This window comes from Megalobrama amblycephala, linkage group LG22, assembly GCF_018812025.1.
Source record: "Megalobrama amblycephala isolate DHTTF-2021 linkage group LG22, ASM1881202v1, whole genome shotgun sequence".
NCBI classification, from domain to species: domain Eukaryota; kingdom Metazoa; phylum Chordata; class Actinopteri; order Cypriniformes; family Xenocyprididae; genus Megalobrama; species Megalobrama amblycephala.
The window spans coordinates 18,266,232-18,292,904 of NC_063065.1; the positions used below are offsets into that span (position 1 = coordinate 18,266,232).

Sequence of the window (26,673 nt, forward strand, 5' to 3'; positions counted from 1 at the left end):
GAAAGAAGGACATGGACATCTTGGATGATATGGGGTGAGTAAATTTTCAGTAAATTTTAATTTGAAAGTGAACTAATCCTTTAATTGTGAGTTCGACAAGCAGTTTTTGAGATTTTAGGATTCCCTCATTCAAATAGATAGCACTTGGTCTTGGATGCCCGAAATAGCTGCCCGGAGGCGTTGCAAACATGGCCGCCGAGTGAACAGACTTTCCTTGAAAGGGACTTTGCTTCCATATTGTAGAGTTTATAAAAGTAGTTTATAAAATAAATAAGTCTTAGTTTCTAATTAAAAAAAAAAAAGTTTTGTAAAACGCAGGCACTTTTGTACATAGCTAGTAGATATTGCTATGGCTTATGGGCTAAACTGTGAAATCGATGGAGAGAAGATATGAGACAAAGTGTGAAAGTCAAGTAAAAAGTTTCATTTGGTGCACTTCTTCAGCAGGCCTGAGGCGATGGTCTTTATTGCTCTCATTGTCTCTGTGCAGGTGGGATTAATCAGGGCTTCCGGCAACAAGAAGCCGTAGTATCCTGTATCACGCAACTCAAAGGCAAAGGCATACGGGATCCCGTTCTTATAGGCCCAGTCTATTGAGCTTCCAGAACTCACATCTGCAAGTTAAAGAAACACATTACATCACATCTGGACATTTGACTGTTGTTGATATAGAAATAGTCATGAGTCAGAAAACAGATTGGCGTCTAACCGAGAGGGCTTACAGAGAGCTGATGACTCATATATGCAGTAGCTATATGTCATTGACTGAAAAAAAGACCCAATGCCTGACTTACAAAGCGTGGTGGAGGCAGGGCCGTATCTGTATCTCACTCCATAAGCCGAATACAGAGCGCTCACTGCATTCTGGGCTGCTGATTCCTGAGGGGGAACAGAAGAGGTTCAAGTATTCATCCAGTCCATCATTAAGGATGCTTGGTGGTAAGTGTAGTCAAAAGATTGTGTGGGCTAACAGCCATCCAGTCGATATACGAGCAAACTGTACAGAGGCAAGGCCGAAAAATGAAATAATATCTCAGCCATTCCATATTCTTAATGAGAAGTTTAATGTTTTGCCCTCTGGTAGAAGATATTGAGTTCTATCTTGTTTAAAGGCTGAATCGCTTTGACAACTCCAGGGTGCAAATTATGGTTTGCAGTGTTTAATCAGTGTGGAGATATTATATAGTGGAAAAACTTGATTTGTTTTGAGACCGACATGACTTAACCCTATTTGTGGTCTTCCCTAATTTTAGCTCAAAACATTTTATGTTTGGAATTAAATTTTTATCGGAATGGTATGAACTTGGGTTTCTTTTGTGGCATTTGCTGTAGGAACATGTTACTTGATCTTTTTTATTCTTAAAAAAATGACTGCTATAGTAAATGAATGGGGTAATATGGAAAATATGGAAACATAGAGCAATTTTCTGGTGAAAGGAAGGAAGATCTCACCCTGCACTGATTCCATAGTAGGGAAAAAAAAATACTATGGTAGTCAATGGGGGGCGAGATCTGTTTGGTTACAGACATTCTTCCAAATATCTTCCTTTGTGTACAGCAGAACAAAGAAATTCATACAGGTTTGGAACATCTTGAAGGGGAGTAAATGATGACCGAATCTTCATTTTTGTGTGAACTATTCCTTTCAACTGGTAACTCCTGTTTTTTGGATTTTCATTAAATGAAACAGTCATACTTTCATGAATTAGACAGACTACACTGGTTTGATTCAGAGTGAAAAGAACCTGTTCATAGGAGTCATTTGCTTACAAATTGATTTGTTTATTTTTGATTCAGTAAAAAGAACTGTTTGCTCTGAAGTTGCTCTGAAACCCACCCAAGGACAAATTCAAGATTAACTGTCTGAAGACAGAAACCACTCACTACACAGTTGAAGTTTGGTATAGTGGCATATTTGTAGGAATATGGATAGAGGAGCATCTGAGCATAGGCGTGAATCGAGATGTAGGCCTTGACCCGTTTCCTGTGTTTGCGTAGAAACTTGGCAACAGCTTTGACCTCAGGCTCTGACTCAGGGAAGGGTCCGCAGTATGTGTCATCGCAGGGGTGCAGGGATGCACCCTCATCTATCAGAGATAGCAAAGACAGCAAGTGCAAAACAAATTCATTTTTGCCTTTTCTTGTCCAAGTCTGCGGTCGTAGATGACTATTACTTTCCTCCTTTGGCATTTTGCTGACTCATGGTCATTCTACACTTGTGTAGGGTATTTTCTATCTTGGTGTCAGGTATTATCTACCAGCGACTTAAGAGTGAACATTTTTGTGCGAGTATTATTCCTTTGACCTTCAGACATACATACTGTATTAGAACTAGACTGTAAAAACTTAAAAGTCTGAGAAAATCAAAAAAAAGTGTACTAAATCTGCTCTAAACATGTTTTCATGTTATAAAACAAACAAAAAAAACAACCCTGCTGAACTTATATCACTTTGAAAGCTGGTCAGTGCTGGTTAGTAATGGTTAAAGGATTAGTTCATGCATTTGTGTAAAAAAATATCCATATTTAAACAAATTAGGAAGTAAAATATCTAGCTTCCGCCAGACTGCCTTCCGCGTTCAAGTAAGTGTAAAACTGTAAAAGGAAAAAGTGTAACTGACGCGACACCAATTTACACTTTCTTTGTAACTTGAATACGGAAGGCAGTTTGGCGTAAGCTGGATATTTTACTTCATAACTCAGATATTTTACTTTATTAACCCCCGGAGCCATGTGGAGTACACGTTAATGATGTATGGATGTGGATGGAGACACTTTCTTCAGCTCAAACTCACTGGTCCCATTCACTGCAATTATGAGGCTCAGATGCGTCAGGATATTTATTAATATTTCTCCTATTATGTTCATCAGAAAGAAGAAAAAAGAAGAGTCATATACACCTAGGATGGCTTGAGGGTGAGTAAAGCTTGTGCTAATTTTCATTTGAAAGTGAACTAATCCTTTAAGTGCTGATTTAAGACCAGCAAAGATGTGTTGTTATTAACACTTTACATACAATTAATGTTTGTATGTTTGTTTGTTTGTTTTTACACCATGCTAGCATCATGGCTATTTACATGGCAAACAAAAAGGTCAATATCATTCATAAAATTTACATTATTATATAAAACGTTTTAACTTAACATAAAATCTAGCAAATGTTTTAATTTTTGGTTTTAATACATTATCTGCAACTAAAATATTATTATTGATGCCATTAGATAAAATCTGATGCCATATTAACAATATATGATTTGATGCCTTGAGTAACATTGACAAAAACTAATAAATATAACATATAATATATAATATAGTTATACAGCTTCCAAACACAACAGATTCTAGTAACCAACTAGTATATTGATATTTTCATCTTTTCAGTCTGAGTTTGTCATCAGTTGATGGATATCTTAGGCTCACATCAAAAGATTTGTTGTTAGTATTATCATATTAAAGGTGCTACAGAGGATGTTTTGTTTTATACATTTTTGCAATATTACTTGAAACTGTCTTTACTAACTGATAAAAGACTATTTATTAGGTGCACTGAAAGGAATAATATTAATATACATCATCTGTGCACGAGGTAGGGCCTTAAAAACATCAGCCAATCGTTTACGCGATCATCGCGTAAACAATTGGCCCTCTGGCTTGTCAATCACTGCCATGACGTTCCTTGTGAGAGATGTGAGCGGCTGTGCACTCCAGTAACTTTCCACACTCCACAGGCGCCACATGCAATGTTTTTGTCAGGAGACAGGAGTAACAACTGCAGATTATGAGTTACCTGCGGTGAGTCCGACATAATGAATCCACTAACACGACACAGCGAATGCCGGTGGTAAAAACCCATGTTCCAATACTCCTGCACGAGTTTTGGGAGGCGTTCCCTCGAAATGAGTTGTGAAGGAGGGGGGTTGTTCTTACGCATGCGCTTATTTCAAAAACTCACTAAAAGTCTTTGGTTTCTCAGTCGACGAAAAGATCCTCTGTAGCACCTTTAATAAATGCATTTAAACTAAAAACCAAAGCATCAGCTCGTATCTGAAGTGCTAGTAGACCATCGTCAAACAGCATGATTAAGAAAGTTGCATGCAACCACACACACAAACATAGACTCTAACATCTTAATTTCCTTATGTATTGCATAGGGAAATTCAAATACAGGATAGTGCTTGGTGTAAATATGTCATTCTGTTGATACATTTTTAATCTTCATTAGCAAAGGACTGTGGTGTTTACATACTCTGGAATGCTTTTTTATTTCCTGTATGAACACCAGGGCTCTTTAATTTGGACTGGAGCTTCTGATTCTTCTGAATATCAGGTTAAATAACTTACCGCACCATTTGACTTTCCAATTTCGGTTGGCATCCACTCCTCGACAATGATACTTTGGAATCTTTGACCGTGTTTTCCGCCAAAAACGGTCCTAAGAGAGAGAGAGAAACCACAGATATTTAACTCCATTATGTCTAGCGGCCTTATAACCTTATAGAAAGGCAAGACATGCTGCATGTTTAACAGCACAGAGCTGCTAACAATTCATTTCAGTAAGCTCAGCATACATCACAGAAGAGACGTCGAGATCTAGGCATATGACAAACAGATAGGTACCGTCTTCCAGCTGTAATGGTAACCGTCTACGTTGAAGACTGGCATAATGTAGAAATTGAGCTGATTCATCAGTCGTCTCATGCTGGAGTCGTGTTGATAGGAGTTCAGTGCCTGCGTTCACAGTGAATGGAATCGTGACAGACTTCAAGAGATACAGGAAACGTGTGTCTCGTTTTCCCCACAGATAAACTCCAATACAGCAAAATACTCTGAACAAGGACACAGCAGTGAGCGTGCAGTTCTTCTAATCATAGTCCATATAAATAGGCCATTCTTCCATTAAATAGATGTGTGTGTGTGTGTGTGTGTGTGTGTGTGTGTGTGTGTGTGTGTGTGTGTGTGTGTGTGTGAACTAAAATTAAAATGTTCCTCCTTGACCTTTAACCCCCATATAGTTTGGAATGGACTGCAGGCATATATACTGTACACTGTGCAGTATACTTTTTCTTACTTTCTAATATTTCAGTATACCATAATAAATATTTCACTGTTGTCATAAGACCTCATGCATATTTAAGTAAGAGTGGCGTCCGGTTATCATCTTAAAAATAAAAATAACTATGTTGTATAAATTATTGTCCTAACTTATGGTAGTCCCCTAATCAAATAATTAGTCAGGATGTTTCTTCTGTTTAATTCAACACATTGAAAATGGAAGGTAAAATTGAGTGCATTGCATATTGGGTACAGTATTTTAAGTAAGTACAGTATACTATTTTATATTATGTATCTAGAGTATTAAGTACAGTAAGTAAGAAAGTACAGTATTCTGTAAAGTTCTGTAAAGTCACTACACTATCATTCAGAAGTTTGGGTTAGTATTTTTTTGTATTAATACTTTATTTTAGCAAGCATGCATTATATTGATCAAATATGACAATATAAATGCTGTTCTTTTGAACTTTCTATTCATCAAATAATCCTTAATAAAATGAACCAGTAAAAAGCAATAGTAAAAGTAGTATTTTAGTATGCTTTGAACATACATCTGCTGCTATGTTTGCGTGAACTATACTGACAACTATGATTCACTTACTCAATAATTAAAAGCTCCCTTTGGTCTTGTACAATATGTATAATGTTACATTGGTTTAATTTAGATGCAGTGTTACTATGTGTAAAGCCTAATTCAACAGCAGAAAGTGAAAAATCATGAGTGCTGGTGGATTGAGGAGAACTATAGAGCTGTAATAACATTCACTTCAGGGTCAGTCAGCTTTAGGACTCTGTCATACAGTAGTTCTGCCTCATAGTGGTATACTGAAGGTATTACAACTGTCTCTTTTTTATCTATATCTAATTCTATATTTGTATCACTCATTGTTAGCTGCTGATCTGATATTGTGTCTGTTTATTTGCGACCCCCAGATTAGCGTAAAAGGAGATCACCTAACTAAAGGCACTCTTTGATATTAGTTTATGAGATGAGCTCAGGGGAGGCTCTGATGTATTATACAGATTAATTTTGGAGGAATTTAGAGACTCAATGAATTAAACAGATCCAGAATACACCAGCTCACAAATAAACAGAACAATAAAAATCTTGAACGTTATAAAAACACGTTTCGTTTCGTCTTTTAGCAATAGGCATAAAATAATCTTTAATCAGAATCTTTGGATTCTTGTCCAAGAGTCTGAGACTACATTGAAAATTTGGAATGCAAAATCTAATTTAAACCTGACGTACAATATTTTAGGATTTTGAAATATAAAAGCTTTAAATTAATTAATGCTTCATGTTCATTTTTAAATGCAAATAATAGAATTGTTAATGGACCTCATTGTATAATATGCATAAGCAATTTGTTGTTTTTGCTTAGCGGTGATTTAAAGGTCCCGTTCTTCGTGATCCCATGTTTCAAACTTTAGTTAGTGTGTAATGTTGTTGTTAGAGTATAAATAAAATCTGTAAAATTTTAAAGCTCAAAGTTCAATGCCAAGCGAGATATTTTATTTAACAGAAGTCGCCTACATCGAACGGCCAGTTTGGACTACATCCCTCTACTTCCTTCTTTAATGACGTCACTAAAACAGTTTTTTGACTAACCTCCGCCCACAGGAATACACAAAAAAAGGGGGCGTGGTCTTGTTGCGCTCCCACAGAGAAGAGCAAGAGCTGCGTTTGTAGAGTGTGTTTGTCGCCGAACGCTGTTATTTTCATCCCACAGTCCAATCACCTTTGTTTGGCCTTCCCAGGGACGCTGTACTTAGAGATCAATGGTTACAATTTATGTTTAACTCGGTTCCCGAAAATTATAATCCACATGTAAAACTATGTGCAGCACATTTTGCTGAGGACAGCTTCCTCAATCTCAATCAGTTTAATGCCGGATTCGCACAAAGATTATTCTTGAAAGATGGAGCAGAAGCTGCTGTCGAATCACAACACAGGAACCGCTGGCACAATCAGAACTCGTTACGTATTTCTGAAGGAAGGACTTCATAGAACAAGGAAGTCATCAGCCCGTTTTTATGACAGTGGAAACAGCGGTATACAGATAAGTAAATTATGTGAAAAATACTGTGTTTTTTTTACACGCGAAACATGAACACATGTTATATTGCACACTATAAACACAATCAAAGCTTCAAAAAACCACGAAAAACGGGACCTTTAAATCTCAGCATGAAGTGAACAGTGGCAAACAGAAAGAACAACACAGCACATACCTCTTTAACAAACCACTGGCAGAAAGCAGGACCAATCCATTCTCTTGCATGCACTCCACAGTCTATCCACACTGCCTTCTTAAAGGGACGTGTTCTCTTTCCTAACTGACAGAAGAGGGGCAGAGAACACCTTCTAGTATGTCAGAATGTCTGTCTGTGTTTTTAAACAGTATGGTCATAATTTTAGCCATCTTTCCCTTCAGCTTTTACCTGGAGCACATAGAGGGGTCGTCCTTCATAGGACTGACCAATCGAAAACAGGTCCACCAGGTGCGGGTGGGTCCGGTTAATCTCAAACATCCAACTCTGGATCTGTGGAAAAGGGTGAAAAGATTTGACCCACATCCTCCTGATCAACATGCAGCTTGTATTGTTGTGAATTAATTATTAAATTAGTGTGGTAAAGTTATAGGTTACGACTATAAGCCTTGTTCCCTAAAAAGGGAACGAGACGCTGCTTCGTATGCCGCCTTTGCTGTGCAAGCATCTGAAGCATGTGTGAAACAAGTCCAATCCTGATTGGTGCTGCGTCATGACGTAACTAGTAATGTGGCATGTGACAGCGTACACGGAAGCTACAAAGGGATGCTGGTACACAATAGCGTCAGTTTCTGATAGGTGTAAGCAAGTCACTCTCAGGCATACAAAGGTGTGGCAAAGGAATGCAGCATCTCGTTCCCTTCTCAGGGAACAAGGGTTACAGTCGTAACCCGAGACATTCCCTTTCGAGGGAACTTGCGTTGCGTTGTATGATGATACTTTGGGGAACACAATGCCCACTGTGCCATGCCAAGTAATGCTTGTCCTAGTTTGAAATTGTCCAGGCACAGCTTAGGATGAGAGCACCTGTGTGCCTGGCGCAGAAGGAAGGTGCAGACTATAAAACCTCATTAACGCGTGGTCCAGCCCGCAGCATCAAATATCTCCTGCAGGGAGACCCCCGAGAGCAGGGGTTTAGAAGACATCATGCTTCTGGTAGAATGAGCCCTTACAGCCAGAGGTGAAGGCATACTGCGCACCTGGTAGGGCAAGGAAATCGCCTCAACAATCCAGTTGCTGATTGTTTGCCTGGAGGCTGGGGATCCCTTCCTGGGTGACCCAAAGCATACTAGTTACTGGTCTAACTTCCTCCAGTGAGAAGACCTCTGAACATAACTCTAAGGCCCGCACAGGGCAAAGTAAGTGAAGTCTCTCTTGTTCCGCAGACACATGCGGTAGAGTATGGAAGGCTTGAAGGATCATAGACCGAGCCATATTAGAAGGCACTTTAGGCACATAGCCTGGTCGAGGATGCAATATAGATTTTAACCCTCCCAGGAACAAATTCCAAGTAGGGAGGAGAAATGGAAAGCGCTTGATAACCCCAGGAATAATCCCTCGAGAACCACAGCCAGATCCCAGGCTGGGACTCTGGTATGAGTCGCAGGCCTCATCCTCCATGCTCCACAGAGGAACTGTACGACCAGCTGATGTCTCCCTGGAACGTGAAAAGGCATGTACACCTTAAGAGTGGATGGGGTAAGACCAGCAGAGAAGCAGTCTTAGAGGAACTCCAACACTGAAGCCACTGGGCAGTTAACTGGGTCCAACCCATGCTCTCTACACCAAGAGGTGAAAACATTCCACTTTAGGCCGTACAGTTTCCTCATGGACAACTCTAGAGTTGAGTATAGTCTCTAGAAACTGAGCCCCCTCAGGGGCCAGACCCATAGTTTCCACAGCTCTGGTTGGGGGTGATATATTGTGCCCCTGGCCTAGGAAAGCAGGTCCTTGCTGAGGGGGATATCCCACAGAGGGACTGCCAGGAGTGATATGATAACCGAGAACTATACTTGGGCTGGCCAGAAAGGGGCTACCAGGAACAGACCGACCCTGTCCCAATGGATCCTCTCGAGAACTGCCAGGAGCAGAGCGATCAGGGGAAATGTGTACAGACGCAGCCTCGGCCACCTCTGTACCTTGGCGTCCAGCCCCAGCGGGGCCAGAGAGAAACACAGTGGACAGTGGGTCATCTTTTGAGATGCAAATAGATCCATTTCAGCCGAGTCAAACCTCCCCCATATTGACTCCACCATCTCGGGGTGGAATCTTCTTTCTCCGGGCCTCAGCCCCTGCCTCGACAGGATGTCTGCTCCCAAATTCTGGACCCAGGGGACATACATTGCTCTGAGAGACAACAGTTTCCCCTGGGACCACAGGAGGATTTGATTGGACTAGTTTCACACGTGCTTCAGACACTTGCACACCGAAGGCGTTCCCCAAAGTGTCGCCATACAACGCAGTGCGAGTTCCCTTGAAATGGAACCTGTAGTACTGGAGCCCTTGTTACAGTTTTTTCTTTTGAATAAAAAGGTTTGTTGTGTCTTGACTTGTTTGTCTTAATATGTAAAAGCTAAACTCTAGATTTTAAATGTTAATTGATGCATTCTGTTTTCTTTACAGGGGTACTAGAGGAATTACATCCATTACATCCATAAAAAGTGAATGTAATCCAGCCCTCATTTACTGTGAAGGGTTTCCTATTAATCATCTTGTCATGAGTCAAGAGCTGGATCACAATCACAGAGCTGGAATTGTATAGCCATGCCTTCAGTTGAATGCCTGGCACTTGGATCTGAAGGAGAAGACCTGTGAGTAAAGGTTTAATGATGGGTTAGGGCCCTGAAGCAAACCTCCAGAGATCTGTTTTTCTTGTGCACATGGGTTACAACTGAATACAAATGCACTTCTCAATCAGAGTCTGTTAGCCTGTGAAAATCAAGCTCCTTTTGAGAAGAAGATAGAGTGGCAGACAGGGAAAAAAACTATTTGATCTCTGTCTTCTTCATCTTACTACAAACAAATTACCATGTGCATTAACTTTCACCCATGCACTCACCTCTTCCAAAGGATGGTACACTTCATAGTCATACTGCAATTCTGATCTGCGCTTCCTGGAGGAACGGTATCCGGTCTGTTTCTCAATTTCAGTTTGGAGATTGGAAATGAGCACCCTGTGGAGACAGTGGGGTGTCAGGGAGGGGATGTTGAAAGCACATGCACTGTGTATCAAACCATTTAATGTCAGTTTTCAGGGTTGCTCAGATACTTATATATACACAATCATTTCTGCATCTAACGCTCAAGTTTAAGAAAGCAATGAACACATTTTTTAAAAAAATATACATAATATGCAATTAATTAGACAGTAAGACCATTCGATGAATTTAGATTAAAGCTTTTCCCCATTTTTTCTATGCAATTTTTCTGTTTTATTTACTTGTTTGAATATTATGCAAGTATATTTATTTTTTAATACATTGACTACTTGTTTTACACTTAGTTACTGTAGTTTATTTGTAAAAATAATGTATTTGTAAAAATAATGTAATGTAAAGTTTTTTGCATCAAGACCATGATCATCCTATTAGGGTTTATTTTACAATAATGACCAGCTGACCGCACCTGTTTACTTATGTTAGTAAGATTTGAATACTATTGACAATTAAAATGTTTATGCCTCAAACGTCAGAAAAAAAATTAAGTATTTTTGGTAACACTTTAAAGTCTTTATGTATAATGCATTATATTTTTATAAATAATTGTAACCTATGTTAAAATGCATTATAATTTTTGCAGATTCCTTGTTACATCTGAAATTACTTGTTTGTCATTTGTTTTTTAATGCATTATACATTCTAAAGGCATAACATAAGTATTATAATGTGGTTACAATTATTCATGAGACCATGCAATGCATTATAAGGTTCGGTCACGATAGGCTTTATTAAAAACAAAACAAAAAACAAAACAAAGATAATTAACCCAAATAGCAGAAATTACAAGAGCAAACAAAACTGAACAAACTGAGAGCCTTATATACACAGGATAGCAAATCAACAGAACTAGAGACAAGTGCTTAACAAAATCAGTAACCTTGGAAACAAACTAGGATGGGGAACACATGCAAACAGGAACAGAACCAAACCAAAACACAATGAAACTAACATATTTATGACATAACGGCACAAAAGGTGAATCCTTCTGCTGTAACTAAAAGTCCAAAAGAGGAGGGAGGGTGGGGGCTCTGGAGCAGGACGTGGAGCTGGACAGGTGTGTGACCAAGGAGGGGTTGACAGATGAAACCAACATGGAAGATATGATGGAGGGAGGAGACAGCTATTGATCCAGAGTACAAACAGGTGAAGGCCCATGGTGGAACCGATGATGGGAGGAGCCAGGGAGGACTCCAAGATCCGACCACCAGTGGTGAAGCCAGGAGAGCTGAAGACCAAGGCAAAGGTGGAGCCATGGTGTTGAGCTGGAGGAAAGGAGGAGCCGGATTGAGCTGGATGGAGCCGAATGAGTGGATGGATGAGGCGCAGCCGGAGGCCTGGAAGTCTGTGTGTGTAGGCAGAGCGACAGCTGACCTAAGCAAAGCCGGAGGGACGAGGGAGCCTGGTGGAGCTGTGAGGAGGGAAGAGCCAAGGCTCCACACGACTGGTCAACCAGCCGAGGTGAAACAACGCACTTGGGGGCCCAAGGCGTAGCCAGGGGATCACCACACCAAGGCGAAGCTGGAGACTGAGATGTCCAAGGCTGATCTGAGCAGTCGAGCGGAGCCATCGAAGAAGGAGCCGAAGGGCTGAGGGGAGCCAGCAGAGGTGGGGCTGAGGAACTGGATGAGATTGGCAGAGATGGAGGGAGTAGGAGGCTGGGTGGTACTGGGCGATGAAACAGACTTGGTGCTGGACAATGAAATAGACTGAAGGTTGGATGGCACCAGTGGAGGAGGGAGGACTTCAGATGGGACCAGGACATCCAGCCAGGCAGATGGGATGACCAGAGGAAGAGGTTCATAAGTGGGAACAAGGGTGAGAACTGGCTCTGCCAAATCCCAGTCAATAAGCCACTCCTCAGTATCCAACTCCACTAATAATTCCAGGGGTACTCTGGGGCAGGCATCATCTCTGACTCTGGCCCTGGGTCCATGGCAGTCATTGACTTTGGGCCCGTGGAGAACTTGGACGCTGGCTTGGGGAGGACTGGAGTAGATGTAGTCAATGGATTTAATGGAGTAGTCCTCTTCAATCTCCTCAACAATGAAAAGTCAAACCACTCAACCAGAGAACACAATGTCACGGACCAGGGTTGTACTGTCCTTTCTGGGTGAGAGGAATACATATAAAGCATCACCCAGCCTCTCCCAAAAACATGCTTTCAGTATGTGTCTATTCCAGGTAACTTGATGGTATAAGTCAAGAAACTCCTCCACGTACCACTCCAGTTGCTGGTCCTCCACTTGCTGTCTAGATGCTATCCATAATTTCTGGGCCTTATGTTCTTTCATGATGGGGCAGGCAAAAACAAGAAGGAAGGATCTAAATGCAGCTATCTTTATTAGTAACAAAAAAAAAAAAAAGAAGATAATCACAGGAGCAAACACAATGGCAGGGAAAACACCACTAAACAGAACTGAACAAATTGAGTGCCTTATTTACACAGAATAGCCAATTAACAGAACTAGAGACAGGTGTCTAACATAATTAGTAACCATGAAAACAAACTAGGATTGGGAACACAGGCAAACAGGAACACAACAGAACCAAACCAAAACAAATTAAAGAATGAAACTAACATACTTGTGTTTACAAAGCATAATTAATGCATTAAAAATGCTTCTATAAAGCATTATATATAAAGGCTTTAAGTAAAGTGTTACTGTATTTTCTTCCTCATTAAGGTTCAAAGGTAGACTCTATATATCACCAATATTGACCATCCAGTCACAAACAGAACAAAGGTATAACATGAAAACACACAATATTAATTATATTACATCTTTGTTTTTGTTTTTTGGATAAGGATATGGAAAAAAGAATAAGAATGTCATGATTTATCTTTATGACCTGTCAAGTCCAAAGGAAACATGGATGGAGTTTTTTAAACTAGAGTAAACAAAGCACTAGATGCATACATTTCTCTCTCTCTCTCAACCTATCCCATTACCCAGAAGCCTCAGAGGTATCACTTCTGCTTGTAAATATGCTCAAATACATCAGCCATGAGAAGGAGAGAAGATATAAAAGAAAAGGCCTCCCTGGGGAAAAGGAATGACAATGAAAGTGTTGCTGGCTGTGGCACATGAGATAAGCTTCATTGTTGCTGTTGATCTGGATGATTGATGGAGCGAGTGGTTAAAAGAGTACTCTGAATCATGCTTTAGTTTCTGGATCCTTCAGCACATGCAAATCAAAGTCAGATGGATTCGAGTAGATAACGCAAATGTGTGTCCCCTAGAAACCAATGTTTGTCCCACAGGAGTATGAGAGAAGAGTTTGGCCTAATGATAGTTCCAACAAAGAAAGAAGAAACTCACTCATAGTGGATGTGTGCTTGGTGAAGATGTCTTCTCAGCCATTGCGTCTTGTTCCGTCCGACATGAATGTCTGCTGGGCTGTTGTCTCGAATCAGAGATGCACTGTTGGGCTGCCAAAGGTCCACCTGCAGAACATCATTGAGATTAATCAAGCAGGAATGTTCTTAGCTGCTTAAGCGAAAATTCTTTCATCATTTACTCACCCTCATGTTGTTCCAAACCTGTATGACTTTCTTTCTTCCGTGGAAATGTTCTTCTCAAACATCACTGCATTGTCAAATCTCAGTTTTTTATATTCATATTTTGGCAGACCAGATTGGATGGCACTGATATCAAATAACATTGGTTTTCATGTATTTCATAACTGGTCATGACACATCGAACACTGAGTATGTGAAAATGCGAATGAAATCTGAGAGTTATGGTGGAGGGCAAATTAAAGTTTAAGTAACTGTCTTCAATGTTTCTGCTAAAATAAAGAGTTATTGACAATAGCTATAAAATGAATGGAAATTTGATCTTGTAAGAATTTGAGAAATTACATCATATCTCTTGAGTTTTGATTGCAAATTTGTTTTTTCGGCAAATGTGAACACATTTAGAGACATTATTGAAATTTCTTGTGAAACTTTAGGAGATACGTGAGATTATACTGGTGTATTTTGCAACTGAGAATCTGGAGATTCTTTCATATGAATTTGTATGATTTTATTTGGAGAATTATTTATTTATTTTTTTAACTAAGCATGAAGGTCCATACCTAAACTTTCATGCGAAAAAACAGAAAATGAGATTGTATGAATTCATGCAAATTCACCAACATGTAAAATAGTATGAATTGCCTGAATAGTATGAAGTGTTAGCTTTATTCCACATACATAATTTCAATGTGAACATAAGAACATGTGTAGTATAACATTACATATGTTCCATTTAGCTTCAAACAAAATAAATACACTTGTTCATGGACACAAATTAAATCCAAAAACAAACAGAAATGAACAGAAAAAGCGATCTTTACGAAGAAATCAGGTCCTTGAAATTCAAGCAGTTTATCACACATTGTTAGATCTTTGAACCATGAGGTTACTGATAAAGCTTTTCCCAGTGCTGTAAGATTTGTAGATCAGAGACCTGCTGACTCAATCCATTCACAGAGAGTTTGAAACATGCAGAGCTTCAGAGAGCCAACATGATCACAGTGTTTGACCGGAATAACCTATTTCTGTGTGTGGATCCACAAAACCACTTTAGATTGCCAACATATGCCAGAGCCTTTGTAGCAGCCCAAATACTAGTCCCTGAAGCATGACCTCAGATTTGCATCATCAGCCTCCTCTATGTGCCTGCCAAGCCACTATATGCAGTTGACTTTGGCTACAACAACAGGCCGTAGTAAGATTTAGTAAGATAAATTCAAGAAGCTATTCAAGTGGCCCATCTTAACACCAGTGTTTTTTTATTTATTTATTTATTTTTAATTAATTTCTAGACCTAAAATGATGCACTAAAACAGTTCTGAATTATATTGGCGTACAAGTATTTGTTAAATAGAACCCTTCAATGCATGGTTCTTGGTTAAAAGCAGGGATATCTGTCATAAAATAGGTCCACTCAGAGCTGGTTACGTGCAGGCAGAAAAACTCCTCACTGCTGTGCTGCATTCCTAACAGATGCTCACAAACCTGGCAGCTGAAACAGATTTGACACATTTGTTGTGATGGTGTGTGGCTGGTATGATCTTGAAACAGATTTCATGCAAAAAAAGCATGAGATTAAAAAAAGAAAACACCTGACTATACAACCATTAGGAATGTTAGTGATAGTAATGATTGTACACATGACTTTTCTGCATTAATTTCTGTTGCAATTTGGGCCAATCAGCAGTAGGAGTAGGGCTGGGCGATATATCGGATGCGATTGTCATGCGCATTTCGTCAGTAAAGCCGGTTCCCTGATTACCGCTAAATCGCCATCACCTGCTTTCAAATGGAGCGGCATTTAATAGACAGAGCCGTAGTTCACTGACAAGATATGCAATATCGCGTTCATTATCGAAGGCAATTCATCTGCGATATGAACGCGATATTGCGTATCTTGTCAGATTTACTGGCTTTACTGACGAAATGCGCGTGACAATCGCATGTGATATATCGCCCAGCCCTAAGTAGGAGGCGTATCCACTAATGATGGGGGAGGAGAGAGAGTGAGCAAGAGGGAGATTTGAAGAAAGACTGTCGAAAGAGAGATGGCTGAGAGACATTACAAAAGAGAAAAGGCCAGAGGAATATCACTGGAAAAAGAAAGGTTATTGCTGGGTCCGGAATCGAAAATCGAATTCCCATCATGCACTGGGCCTTGAATAATTAATGAGGTCAATTTTTTTACTTAAAAAATATGTGTGCAAAAACTTTACAGTGTACTATATAGTATGTGAAAAACAGTATTATGTCCGAATTCACAGAATTCGAAAAACAGTAAGCGAAAAGTACCCAGATGACTTACTACTTCTGGTGAGATTCTGAAATGCGCATACGATGGACACTTTACTATCCCATGAGGCCACGGGAGAAGATTTGTGAATGGAGTTAATGGGACGTAACTGACGCTGGTAGGTCATGTGGCAGTAACAACATGGCAGATGTAGTACGTCCAAATTCATTTGTACTACATGCATTCGTACTATATAGAACATACTTTTTCAACAGTCGTGAAGTAAATTTAAATTCAAATGTAGTACCTACTCAAAAGTACGCAATTTTGGACGCAGCTCATGATCAGACAAGACATCTTTTTGCTTTGCTTCAGCAATGATAAAGAGATATCCAGTCTTGCATTGCATGTTCGTGCATTTTGGGGGAGAAGCAATGAAGGGAGGGGTGTGTTTGTGTAGGTTGATTTCAAATATTAACAATGTTTTTCAGAAATTGCTTACTGCACCTTTAAATATGGTAAAATGTGTTAAAGCTGAGACTGCTTGCAAGGGACGGGAATATGTTGAACTTGAATGATGGCCTTTTTTTTTAAGACACCCAAATATGATTATTCTCTCGTGAGGGACTCCCTACAGTATATAAAGGCAGATATATTTTGATTTATAAAGACCCATTTATACTGAGAGAATAAAATAATAAATAAATGGCTTTTACAATGTTATTGTACTAATGCCAAAACAAATGATTAAAAATACTGACTGTGACTTCTGTTTATCTTTTTATCTAATTTATTTTTATAGAGCTTTTCACAATCAATATAATAATAAAAAAATAAAATAAAAATAAATAATAATAATAATAATGTGAAATATTTTCTTTTCTCTCTGCAGACCCCAAACCCTCCTGTGGTCCCCAGGGGTCTCTGGACACCTGTTTTAAAAAAACTCCTTTCTTATATCAGCCAACTGAAAATCCGGCCAAGTTGCACACTAGCCTATCAATGACTAAATTGATATAATAGTTTGCAGACAGTTTTGTGTGAGTGCAGACCTGAAAACCTCTCTCTGTTCAGTGACCCCAGTTTCTTGAGTTCTCCACATCAAGCATTGTAAAGTTCAACATGGTTCAGCTTGAGATGATATTCTGAGATCATTTTACACTTAGCATTGACACGCATTTTCCAAATCTCTTTATAGTTCCTTAAAGATTAAGTGCAGGTGTTCATACTTTATACTGTGAGAACAAAGCATTACGACAACATAATATTACTTTATATTTTATCTAAATTAAATAATCAGCCTTTATATTGTTATTGTACTAAAGTCACAGCAAAATTACATTTGGCGTTTTGACTTTTGTGTATTTTTTCTACCAACCATGAATAATGTTAAATCTATAATGTTGAATCTAGCTCCTTAAAGATAAAGTATAAATATTTAGGAAATTAAGACATAAAATTTGATTTGTACTAAATGTGATACTCTAACTAGTCATGTTTTTATTAAGAGCTGTTGATAAGCTTATTTTCTTAAATAACCATGTCAGTGTATCTTGTTTTCAATCAGCTGAGGTGCATGTGTTCACACTTAAATGCCTATTTTTCCTGTTTCTGTTTCATGTTGCCTGTGAACAGGGATAATGTCGCTTTGAAAAAATACAGCAGAAATGTCCTCAAGCCCTTCACTAGAGACTATCCTGAGTGGTGACATCAAAGGTTGCAGATACATTTAAAGGTGCCCAAGAACCCGATTTCATAAGATGTAATATAAGTCTAAGGTGTCCCCAGAATGTGTCTGTGAAGTTTCGGCTCAAAATACCCCATAGATTTTTTATTATTCAATTTTTTAACTGCCTATTTTGGGGCATCATTAAATATGCGCCGATTCAGTGCGTGTCCCCTTTAAATGATCGCGCTCCCCGCCCCCAAGTTCACATAGCTAATATAACCCTCAAAATGGATCTTTACAAAGTGTTTGTCATGCAGCATATCAGATCATGTAAGTATGGTATTTATTTGGATGTTTACATTTGATTCTGAATGAGTTTGATAGTGCTCCGTGGCTAAAGCTAACATTACACACTGTTGGAGAGATTTATAAAGAATGAGGTTGTGTTTATGAATTATACAGACTGCAAGTGGTTAATAATGAAAATAACGACATGGTTCTGATCTCCGTGAATACAGTAAGAAACGATGGTAACCACATTTAACAGTACATTAGCAACATGCTAACGAAACATTTAGAAAGACAATTTACAAATATCACTAAAAATATCATGATGATATGGATTATGTCAGTTATTATTGCTCCATCTGCCATTTTCGCTATTGTCCTTGCTTGCTTACCTGCATCAAGTCTGTTGATTCAGCTGTGCACAGATCCAGACGTTAATACTGCCTTCCCTTGTGTATGGGCTGGCATATGCAAATATTGGGGTCATACATATAAATGATCCCGACTGTTACATAACAGTCGGTGTTATGTTGAGATTTGCCTGTTCTTCGGAGGTCTTTTAAACAAATGAGATTTACACAAGAAGGAGGAAACAATAGTGTTTGAGACTCACTGTATGTCATTTCCATGTACTGAACTCTTGTTATTCAACTATGCCAAGGTAAATTAAATTTTTGATTCTAGGGCACCTTTAAAAGGTAAAATAACGTCACGGCATTGTGTACTACATTGTGGAAGTTAATGCTTTTTAGGTGTAAGTCGAATGCGTATGGCTATCATTTTTGGGTGAACTATCCCTTTAATAGAACCATTTTTTTCCCCTTAGCGCAAAGAACATTTTAAAAACCTAAAGAACCATTTTCCACTATAAAGAACCTTTTGGGAAATGGAAAGGTTCCATAGACGTTAAAGGGAACCATTGATGCCAATAAAGAACCTTTATTTTTAAGAGTATATGTTGCTTGCACAACTGTTTTAGTCAGAAAGAATACATATACTTTGAATGGCTTGTCTATGGAGAGGTTAGCTACGTAACTAGCCAGACCTTATGGAAATTAATGGCTACTGATGACGTTTAATGAAGTTTAATGTAGCCTACCACATTTCTCACTCTTGTTTGTGTTCACTGTTTGTATAGGTAGCCCAGTTCAGAAGTATATTAAAGGAAGCTAAGGAGGTTCATGCATCACTGGTGCTGAGAATGACAAAGTGATGGTGCAAAAAAGAGATAAGGACTGTAGCTCTGTGATAAACTAAAAATAGTTTACCCAGTATAGAAAAAAATATGACATTTTCAGGAGAAAAGGTTTCGATCGACATTATTTTTCTTTCACATGTAACACAACTCATCTTCTATGCAGTGATATCAGTTTCCCATGGTTCCTTACACATTTTTAATGTTACATGAGTATTGTAGAAAATAAGGGACTCACCGTCAGGTTTTGCAAAAGCTGTTTGACTGCTTGAACCTCTGTGTTGCTGCTGGGGATTATTCTGAAAACTTGATCACTGCAGAAATAAAGCAATGCAATTATTGTAAATAATTGTAAATTTTTTTGATCAAGTGAATGATTTTATGGTTATTTAAAACCAATCCATTTCTGTTTCACAGTGATTATTTAATCAGTATGCTTTGTATAGGCTACCGTGCAAAAGTTAACAATTTATTTTTTAAAGATATTAATACTTTTATTCAACAAGGATGCATCAAATTGATCAAAAGTAAAAGTATTTATAATTTACAAAAGATTTTAAATGAATGCTGTTCTTTTGAACTTTCTATTCAAAGGTCCTGAAAAAACAAAATATTAAGCAGCAAAGCAGCACAACGGTTTTCAACACCGATTAAAAATCACTGGAAATCAGTGAAAAATAGCAGTCAATGTGAGTCTATGGGACTTTTTTGCCCATTATATTGTCTACCGCTGCATGATTTGAGGTTCAGTTCATGTTTGTAGCACAAAGTTTAATAGCATTAGTGGGTTCATTTGAATCCTTAAAGGTGCCCTCGAATGAAAAATTGAATTTATCTTGGCATTGTTAAATAACAAGAGTTGGAAATGGAAATGACATACAGTGAGTCTCAAACTCCACTGTTTCCTCCTTTTTATATAAATCTCATTTGTTTAAAAGACCTCCGAAGAACAGGCGAATCTCAACATAACACCGACTGTTACGTAACAGTTAACGTACGTTAACGTAACGTACGCCCCCAATATTTGCATATGCCAGCCCACGTTTCCAGCATTATAAAAGGCATTAGACAAGGGCAGCCAATATTAACGTCTGGATCTGTGCACAACCAAATCATCAGACTAGGTAAGCAAGCAAGAACAATAGTGAAAACTGGCAGATGGAGCAATAATAACTGACATGATCCATGATAACATGATATTTTAGTGATATTTGTAAATTGTCTTTCTAAATGTTTCGTTAGCATGTTGCTAATGTACTGTTAAATGTGGTTAAAGTTACCATCGGTTATTACTGTATTCACGGAGACAAGAGAGCCGTCGCTATTTTCATTTTTAAACACTTGCCGTCTGTATAATACATAAACACAACTTCATTCTTTATAAATCTCTCCAACAGTGTAGCATTACCCGTTAGCCACGGAGCACTATCAAACTCATTCAAAATCAGAAGTAAACAATATAACAGTATACAATACTCACATAATCCGACGCATGCATGCCGCATGCATGACGAGCACTTTGTAAAGATCCATTTTGAGGGTTATATTAGCTGTGTAAACTTTGTTAAGGCACTGTTCAAGGCAAGCGCAAGCTCTGTGGGCGTGGACCACGGGATTTAAAGGGGCCGCAGCATAAAATCGGCGCGTTTATAATGATGCCCCAAAATAGGCAGTTAAAAAAATTAATTAAAAAAAATCTATGGGGTATTTTGATCTGAAACTTCACAGACACATTCAGGGGACACCTTAGACTTATATTACATCTTTTAAAAACATAATCTAGGGCACCTTTAAAGGGATAGTTCACCCAAAAATGAAATTCTGTCATTTATTCACCCTCAAGTTGTTCCAAACCTGTATACATTTCTTTGTTCTGCTGTACACAAAGAAGAATGTTTGTAACCAAGCAGATCTCGTCCTCCATTGACTACCATAGTAGGAAAAAAAATACTATGCAAGATCTGCTTGGTTACAAACATTCTTCCACATACCCTCCTTTAACTCTAAGTATGAGCAATTGTAGCCTACTGGTGATTAATAATATTTCCAAGAGCAACGGAGATGGCAGACAGTTTTATTGAGATATAAAGGCATCTCTGAGGGTTGTTTTCTCTGAAACGGTTCAAAACACACCAAAGATGACCTCATTACATCACTAAAAGCAATCTGCTATTTTTAGGCTTTGAGTGACGCTGATGCTCCAGGTTACATTCTCCTTTTTTTGTGGTGTAATTGTGCGAAGCAGCTCCATGCCAGCTCTTTCATTACACAAGAAAACCACAAAACTGGTCTCAGTTCAACATTAAGGACGTCATCTCCCACTAATGGTATAAGAGCAGAGGAAATTGTGCTTGACGCCACACCTGTAATGTCTTTGTGTGTGGTATTTTATGTCTTGGATGGTATTTCCCACAGAATCTTTATTGTGTGGTGTCATGCAATATCTGCTTATGCTTTAAATAAATGATAAACCCCTCCTCAGCTGCAGGGTACAAGGGTGCTTCATGCTCTCATTCATTTTGCTGACTATAGGGGATTTCTTGTGACATTTACCCCCCAGTTAGGTCTGTTCTAGTGTTTCCTGTTGGTTGTTACTATTTCCTGACTTTGGCCCTGATATTATATAGTGAAACTTCATCCAGGACCTTCTCTGTCTGATGTCAGCTGGCGACTCAATCACACATTGGTGTGTGAATGTGTGAGGAATGATGTTATGCCTCTTGGCTTCACACCCTCACATACGTGAAGAGGCGTTGATTGGTACGTTTTATAGCCCAATGTAAAGCACCCATCTGATGGAATGGAGAAAAACACAATGACTGACCCTATACAGGACAGGAATTTATAGCACCCTAGTAAAAAATGCTAACTGATGGAATGTTTAAATTTTAACCTGCGGGAAGAAAAACTTAGTAAGCAACACCTGAAAATAATATGGTCATGCTTTAAATTTAAATGTACTTTTAAAGGTAATGCATTGCAATATTGCATTACTCCCTAAAAAAGTAACTAATTGCGTTAGTTACTTTTTTATGAAAAGTAATGCATTACATTACTTTTGCGTTACCTTTTCTCACCTGGGCTGGGCTTGCTTGTTTGTTTTTTTAATAACAACAAAAAAGTTATATTTTTGGCAAATGTTAAGGCCCTTTCACACCTAAAGTGAAATGAATCAACCTCAGGCTGAAGGAAATGCATATTTATGCCTGTACAGTAGAGGGCGCAGCTCAAACAAACTTTTCAGCTGTGCTGCCATTCATTCTGGATTAAAGAAGAATAGGATACAGGAGAAGGAAGTTCAACAATCTTATTCTTAAATCTAATCTAATCTAAGTCATTTTTGCTTATTAGTATGGTTGAATTAGATCATTGAAGATCAGCAGCAAAGAGCAGCAAAAACTTACATTACTTATTTGAAAAAGTAACTTAGATATTTTGTTGTAGTGTGTTACTTTACTAGTTACTTGAAAAAGTAATCTGATTATGTAATTCAAGTTACTTGTATTGCGTTACCCCTAACACTGGTCATGCTGATCAGAAAATGTATTTATTTATTTATTTATTTATTCACACTATATTCAAAAGTTTCAGGTTAGTAAGATGTTGTTTTTTTTTTTTTTTTTTATAAATGAATACTTTTAATTTAAGGACACATTCAATTAATGAAAAGACTTTTACATTGTTACAAAAAATATATATTTCAATAAAAGCTGTTCTTTTGAACTTTATATTCATCAAAGAATCCAGGAAAAATATGATAATAATAAGATTTTTTTCTTGAGCACCAAATCAGCATGAATGATTTCATACAAGATTTAAAGGGTTAGTTCACCCAAAAATGAAAATTTTGTCATTTATTACTCACCCTCATGTCGTTTCACACCCGTAAGACCATCGTTAATCTTCGGATCACAAATTAAGATATTTTAGTTGAAATCCGATGGCTCAGTGAGGCCTCCACTTCCTCAGTCAAGATCACTTCCTCAGTCAAGATCCATAAAGGTACTAAAAACACATCTAAATCAGTTCATGTGAGTACAGTAGTTCAATATTAATAATATAAATCGACGAGAATATTTTTGGTGCGCCAAAAAAACCCCAAATAACGACTTATTTAGTGATGGCCGATTTCAAAACACTGCTTCAGAAAGCATCGGAGCATTGTGAATCTGTGTGTCGAATCTGCAGTTCGGAGCGCCAAAGACACGTGATTTCAGCAGTTTGGCGGTTTGACCCGCGATCCAATTCATGATTCGACACACTGATTCACTGTGCTCCGATGCTTTCTGAAGCAGTGTTTTGAAATCGGTCATCACTAAATAAGTCGTTATTTTGTTTTTTTGCCTCACCAAAAATATTCTCGTCGCTTTATAATATTAATATTGAACCACTGTACTCACATGAACCGATTTAAATATGTTTTTAGTACCTTTATGGATCTTGACAGAGGAAGTGACATTGCTCTCTATGTAGGCCTCACGGAGCTATCGGATTTCAACTAAAATATCTTAATTTGTGTTCAAAAGATTAACGAAGACCTTACGGGTGTGGAACAACATGAGGGTAAGCAATAAATGACAGAATTTTCATTTTTGGGTGAACTAACCCTTTAATTCCATTTTAAAATAAAACAGAAAACAGTTATTTTAAATTGTAATTATATTTCAGTAGAATATTTCATTCTGATCAAGTGCAGCCTTGGTAAGCATAAGATCATCCTACTCAAAAACATCAAAATGATCAGTCACAAACGATCGAAACATCACATTGGATCAGATTGTAATATCTATGACATTTCAGAGAACCGCAGGGAGGAAGTGTACATTTCATTACTCTGTTTCTCTTTGTTTTGACAAGCTGTTTCTCCAGTTCTCACTCTGACTGAGTTAGCATTTATATCACTCCCTGACAAGTGGAAAACAAGTGTTTTCGCCTATTTGTGAATTGTTTTGCTCTTTTATGCTTCATTGCCTTGAATAATAATTAATAAATGAGGCTATGAAAAAACTGAAGTATAAATACTACTTAACATTGATACATACTGATGGATTAAGGTATCTGTATAAAGTGGGAATAAAATAAAGTACGCAAATTTTTAACTAAATTTGAAACTTGAATCTTATCTTTACATAAGGAAAGCAGAACTGTCATAAGCAGTAGAACCCCACACTCATTAAAAGGGAAAGATGAAAATTCACCCCAAATTGACCAGGAATCTCTCATAATTTACTCACTCTCATGTATATGACTTTCTTTTCTCCGTGGAACACAAAAAGGGATGTTAAGCAGAATGACAACTTCACCATTCAATTTCATTATGTGGAAATAGATGCAATGAAAATATATGGTTCCTTTTTATTTGAGAGGCTTTCAGTCTCTCACATAAAGTCATACTGGTTTGGAATGCATGAGAGTAAAATTATGACAGAATTAAAATTTTAGGGCCCGGAACAAAACAAACAAGCAAGCCCAGCCCATGGTGAGAAAAAAGTAACTGAAAAGTAATGCATTGCTTTCCATAAAAAGTAATGCAATTAGTTACTTTTTTAAGGGAGAAACACAATATTGTATGCTTCTTGTAAGTTCTCTGATATCCTTAAAAGTACATTTGTCTCCTTTAAAAGTAACTTTTGACTTTTAACACAGTTAAACGGTTTATGGCCACTAAAAGGCCTTTTCACTTTTTAAAATTGAATTAATTTTCCTTTTTTAAGGCCTGGAAATAACTTTTATTGAAAGAAAAATAAGCATAAGTACAGGTATAGGCCTATCTGCCAGGAAATTGGAAATTGAATTTAAAATTTGCTTATAGGCCTGAATCTCTGATTTTCATTATCATCAAATCACCTGCTAAACTACCAAAAATAAACAAAAGATCACACATAATGTTCACTCTAAAAAAAAATGGTGCTATTTGGTACTAAAAGTGGTTCTTTGGCTTGTAATCATAGGGGAACCACTTTAAGTGCTGTATAGCACCAAATCTTGGTGTTTCAGTGGTTCTTTGGGATGACTGAGGTGCTATATAGGACCACTACCATATATACAGAACTTGTTAAGCCACTGTATGGTTCTTCAGTGGTTCTTTGGGGAGGTTAAGGTGCTATATAGCACCACTGCCATACAAAGAACCTGGTAAGCCCCTTTAAAGGTTCTTTACGAGCGAAAGAACCACTGTGCTGTGTAGCACCATTTTTGTTGAAGAAATTAATGCGATATGGCACCTCTTATGGGTTCTACATAGCACCATTTGACAAAGGTGCTGCTACATAGCACCAAAAGTGGTTCCCCTATGATTATGAGCCAAGAACCACTTTTAGTGCTATATAGCACTTTTTCCTTTTTTTTATTTTTTATTTATTTATTTTTTTTTTTTTAGAGTGTTCGTTAAATTGTCATTCTGCATCCATTATGATCTTCAAGTCCCTTGCACTTCGTGCTTATACCTGTCGAGGTATACTGCATACATAAAGATGTCACTCAATTGTGCTTTTCAACTTCAGCAAAGGAAAAATCTTGGCCCCCTGAAACGGCTTTGTTTTATAAAGCCGATGTTGACATAAGAAGAGACAGACTGATCTCTAGTCTTTATTTGCGGAGGCGCAGAGTGCACTTCAATGCTTCACAACTATTTTGAAGCCTACTCCCCTTCGTCCCTACGCCCTGCATTCTCGCTAAATAAGAAACCCGATTCATTTTTAGCGAATCGGTTCATTCGGACGATTCTTTTTGAACCAACCGACTCCGACTAAACCTATTCACAAAGTCCTCGCGACGCCTTTTACACGTTATTTTTATTTAATGACATAAATATTTAGTTAAAACTATTGCAATGTGTTTGATTATGTTATGTATGTTATGTGTCCAAGTGTGCGAATTACAAATACTCTAAAACTGTTCAATACGATTCGTTCGCGAGTCAGACAACGATGCGCGCTTGATATTTGAACGAGTGCTCTCATAACTCTAGTTTAAAAACTTTGAATGAATGAATGAATGAAAACACTTACCCGACGTAACGGTTGTTGTAGAGGTAAGTCTCGACAGGATAGAGTGCGGTGCTTAAAATGATAACACATCCGAGTAAAAGAGAACTGGACAAGCCTGTGATTCTCAATGCCATATTTAGATATTATATAAATAAACGGCGATTCTGCAGCAGTTAATCAGAGGCTGCGCTGTGCATATGGATGCTGAATGGAACTCATCCCAGGGTAAGGAACTGTGTGACTTTTCTGTCCTGTTTGTCCGCTCCTGGGACAGTTTCTTGAGGTAGAAGTGTGAAATCATTCATGTGGGAATTCTGGTGGTATCCCGAGTCTTTTAAAGTGTTTTTGGAAGTGTGGTCACGTGACGTGGGGTGTCAGAGGGGTTGGGAACCGAATCCCTGTTTGGAGTGAGATCAGTGGAAGATTATTAAGAGCGGAATTCTGCCTCATCACGG

The 26,673-nt window shown here is 38.2% G+C and overlaps 1 protein-coding gene across 1 annotated transcript; it reads right to left on the reverse strand.

Moving 5' to 3' along the window:
• Positions 1-26,673, reverse strand: cpa6 (carboxypeptidase A6). The gene is made up of 11 exons (XM_048174082.1): positions 26,240-26,673; positions 19,468-19,543; positions 13,645-13,769; positions 10,165-10,279; positions 7,497-7,598; positions 7,287-7,391; positions 4,617-4,727; positions 4,341-4,431; positions 1,885-2,087; positions 795-879; positions 1-614 (listed from the first exon to the last, which is right to left on the reverse strand). Exons 1-11 carry the CDS (start codon positions 26,350-26,352, stop codon positions 424-426), a joined length of 1,317 nt encoding a protein of 438 aa, XP_048030039.1. The 5' UTR covers positions 26,353-26,673; the 3' UTR covers positions 1-423.

Coding starts and splice junctions, on each gene's coding strand:
- cpa6 (XM_048174082.1), bottom strand. CDS start 26,352: ATGGCATTGAGAATCACAGGCTTGTCCAGTTCTCTTTTACTCGGATGT. Junction 13,770..19,467: donor AGCTTTTGCAAAACCTGACG/GTGAGTCCCTTA, acceptor GATGTTCTGCAG/GTGGACCTTTGGCAGCCCAA. Junction 4,728..7,286: donor GCCAGTGGTTTGTTAAAGAG/GTATGTGCTGTG, acceptor CTGTGAACGCAG/GCACTGAACTCCTATCAACA.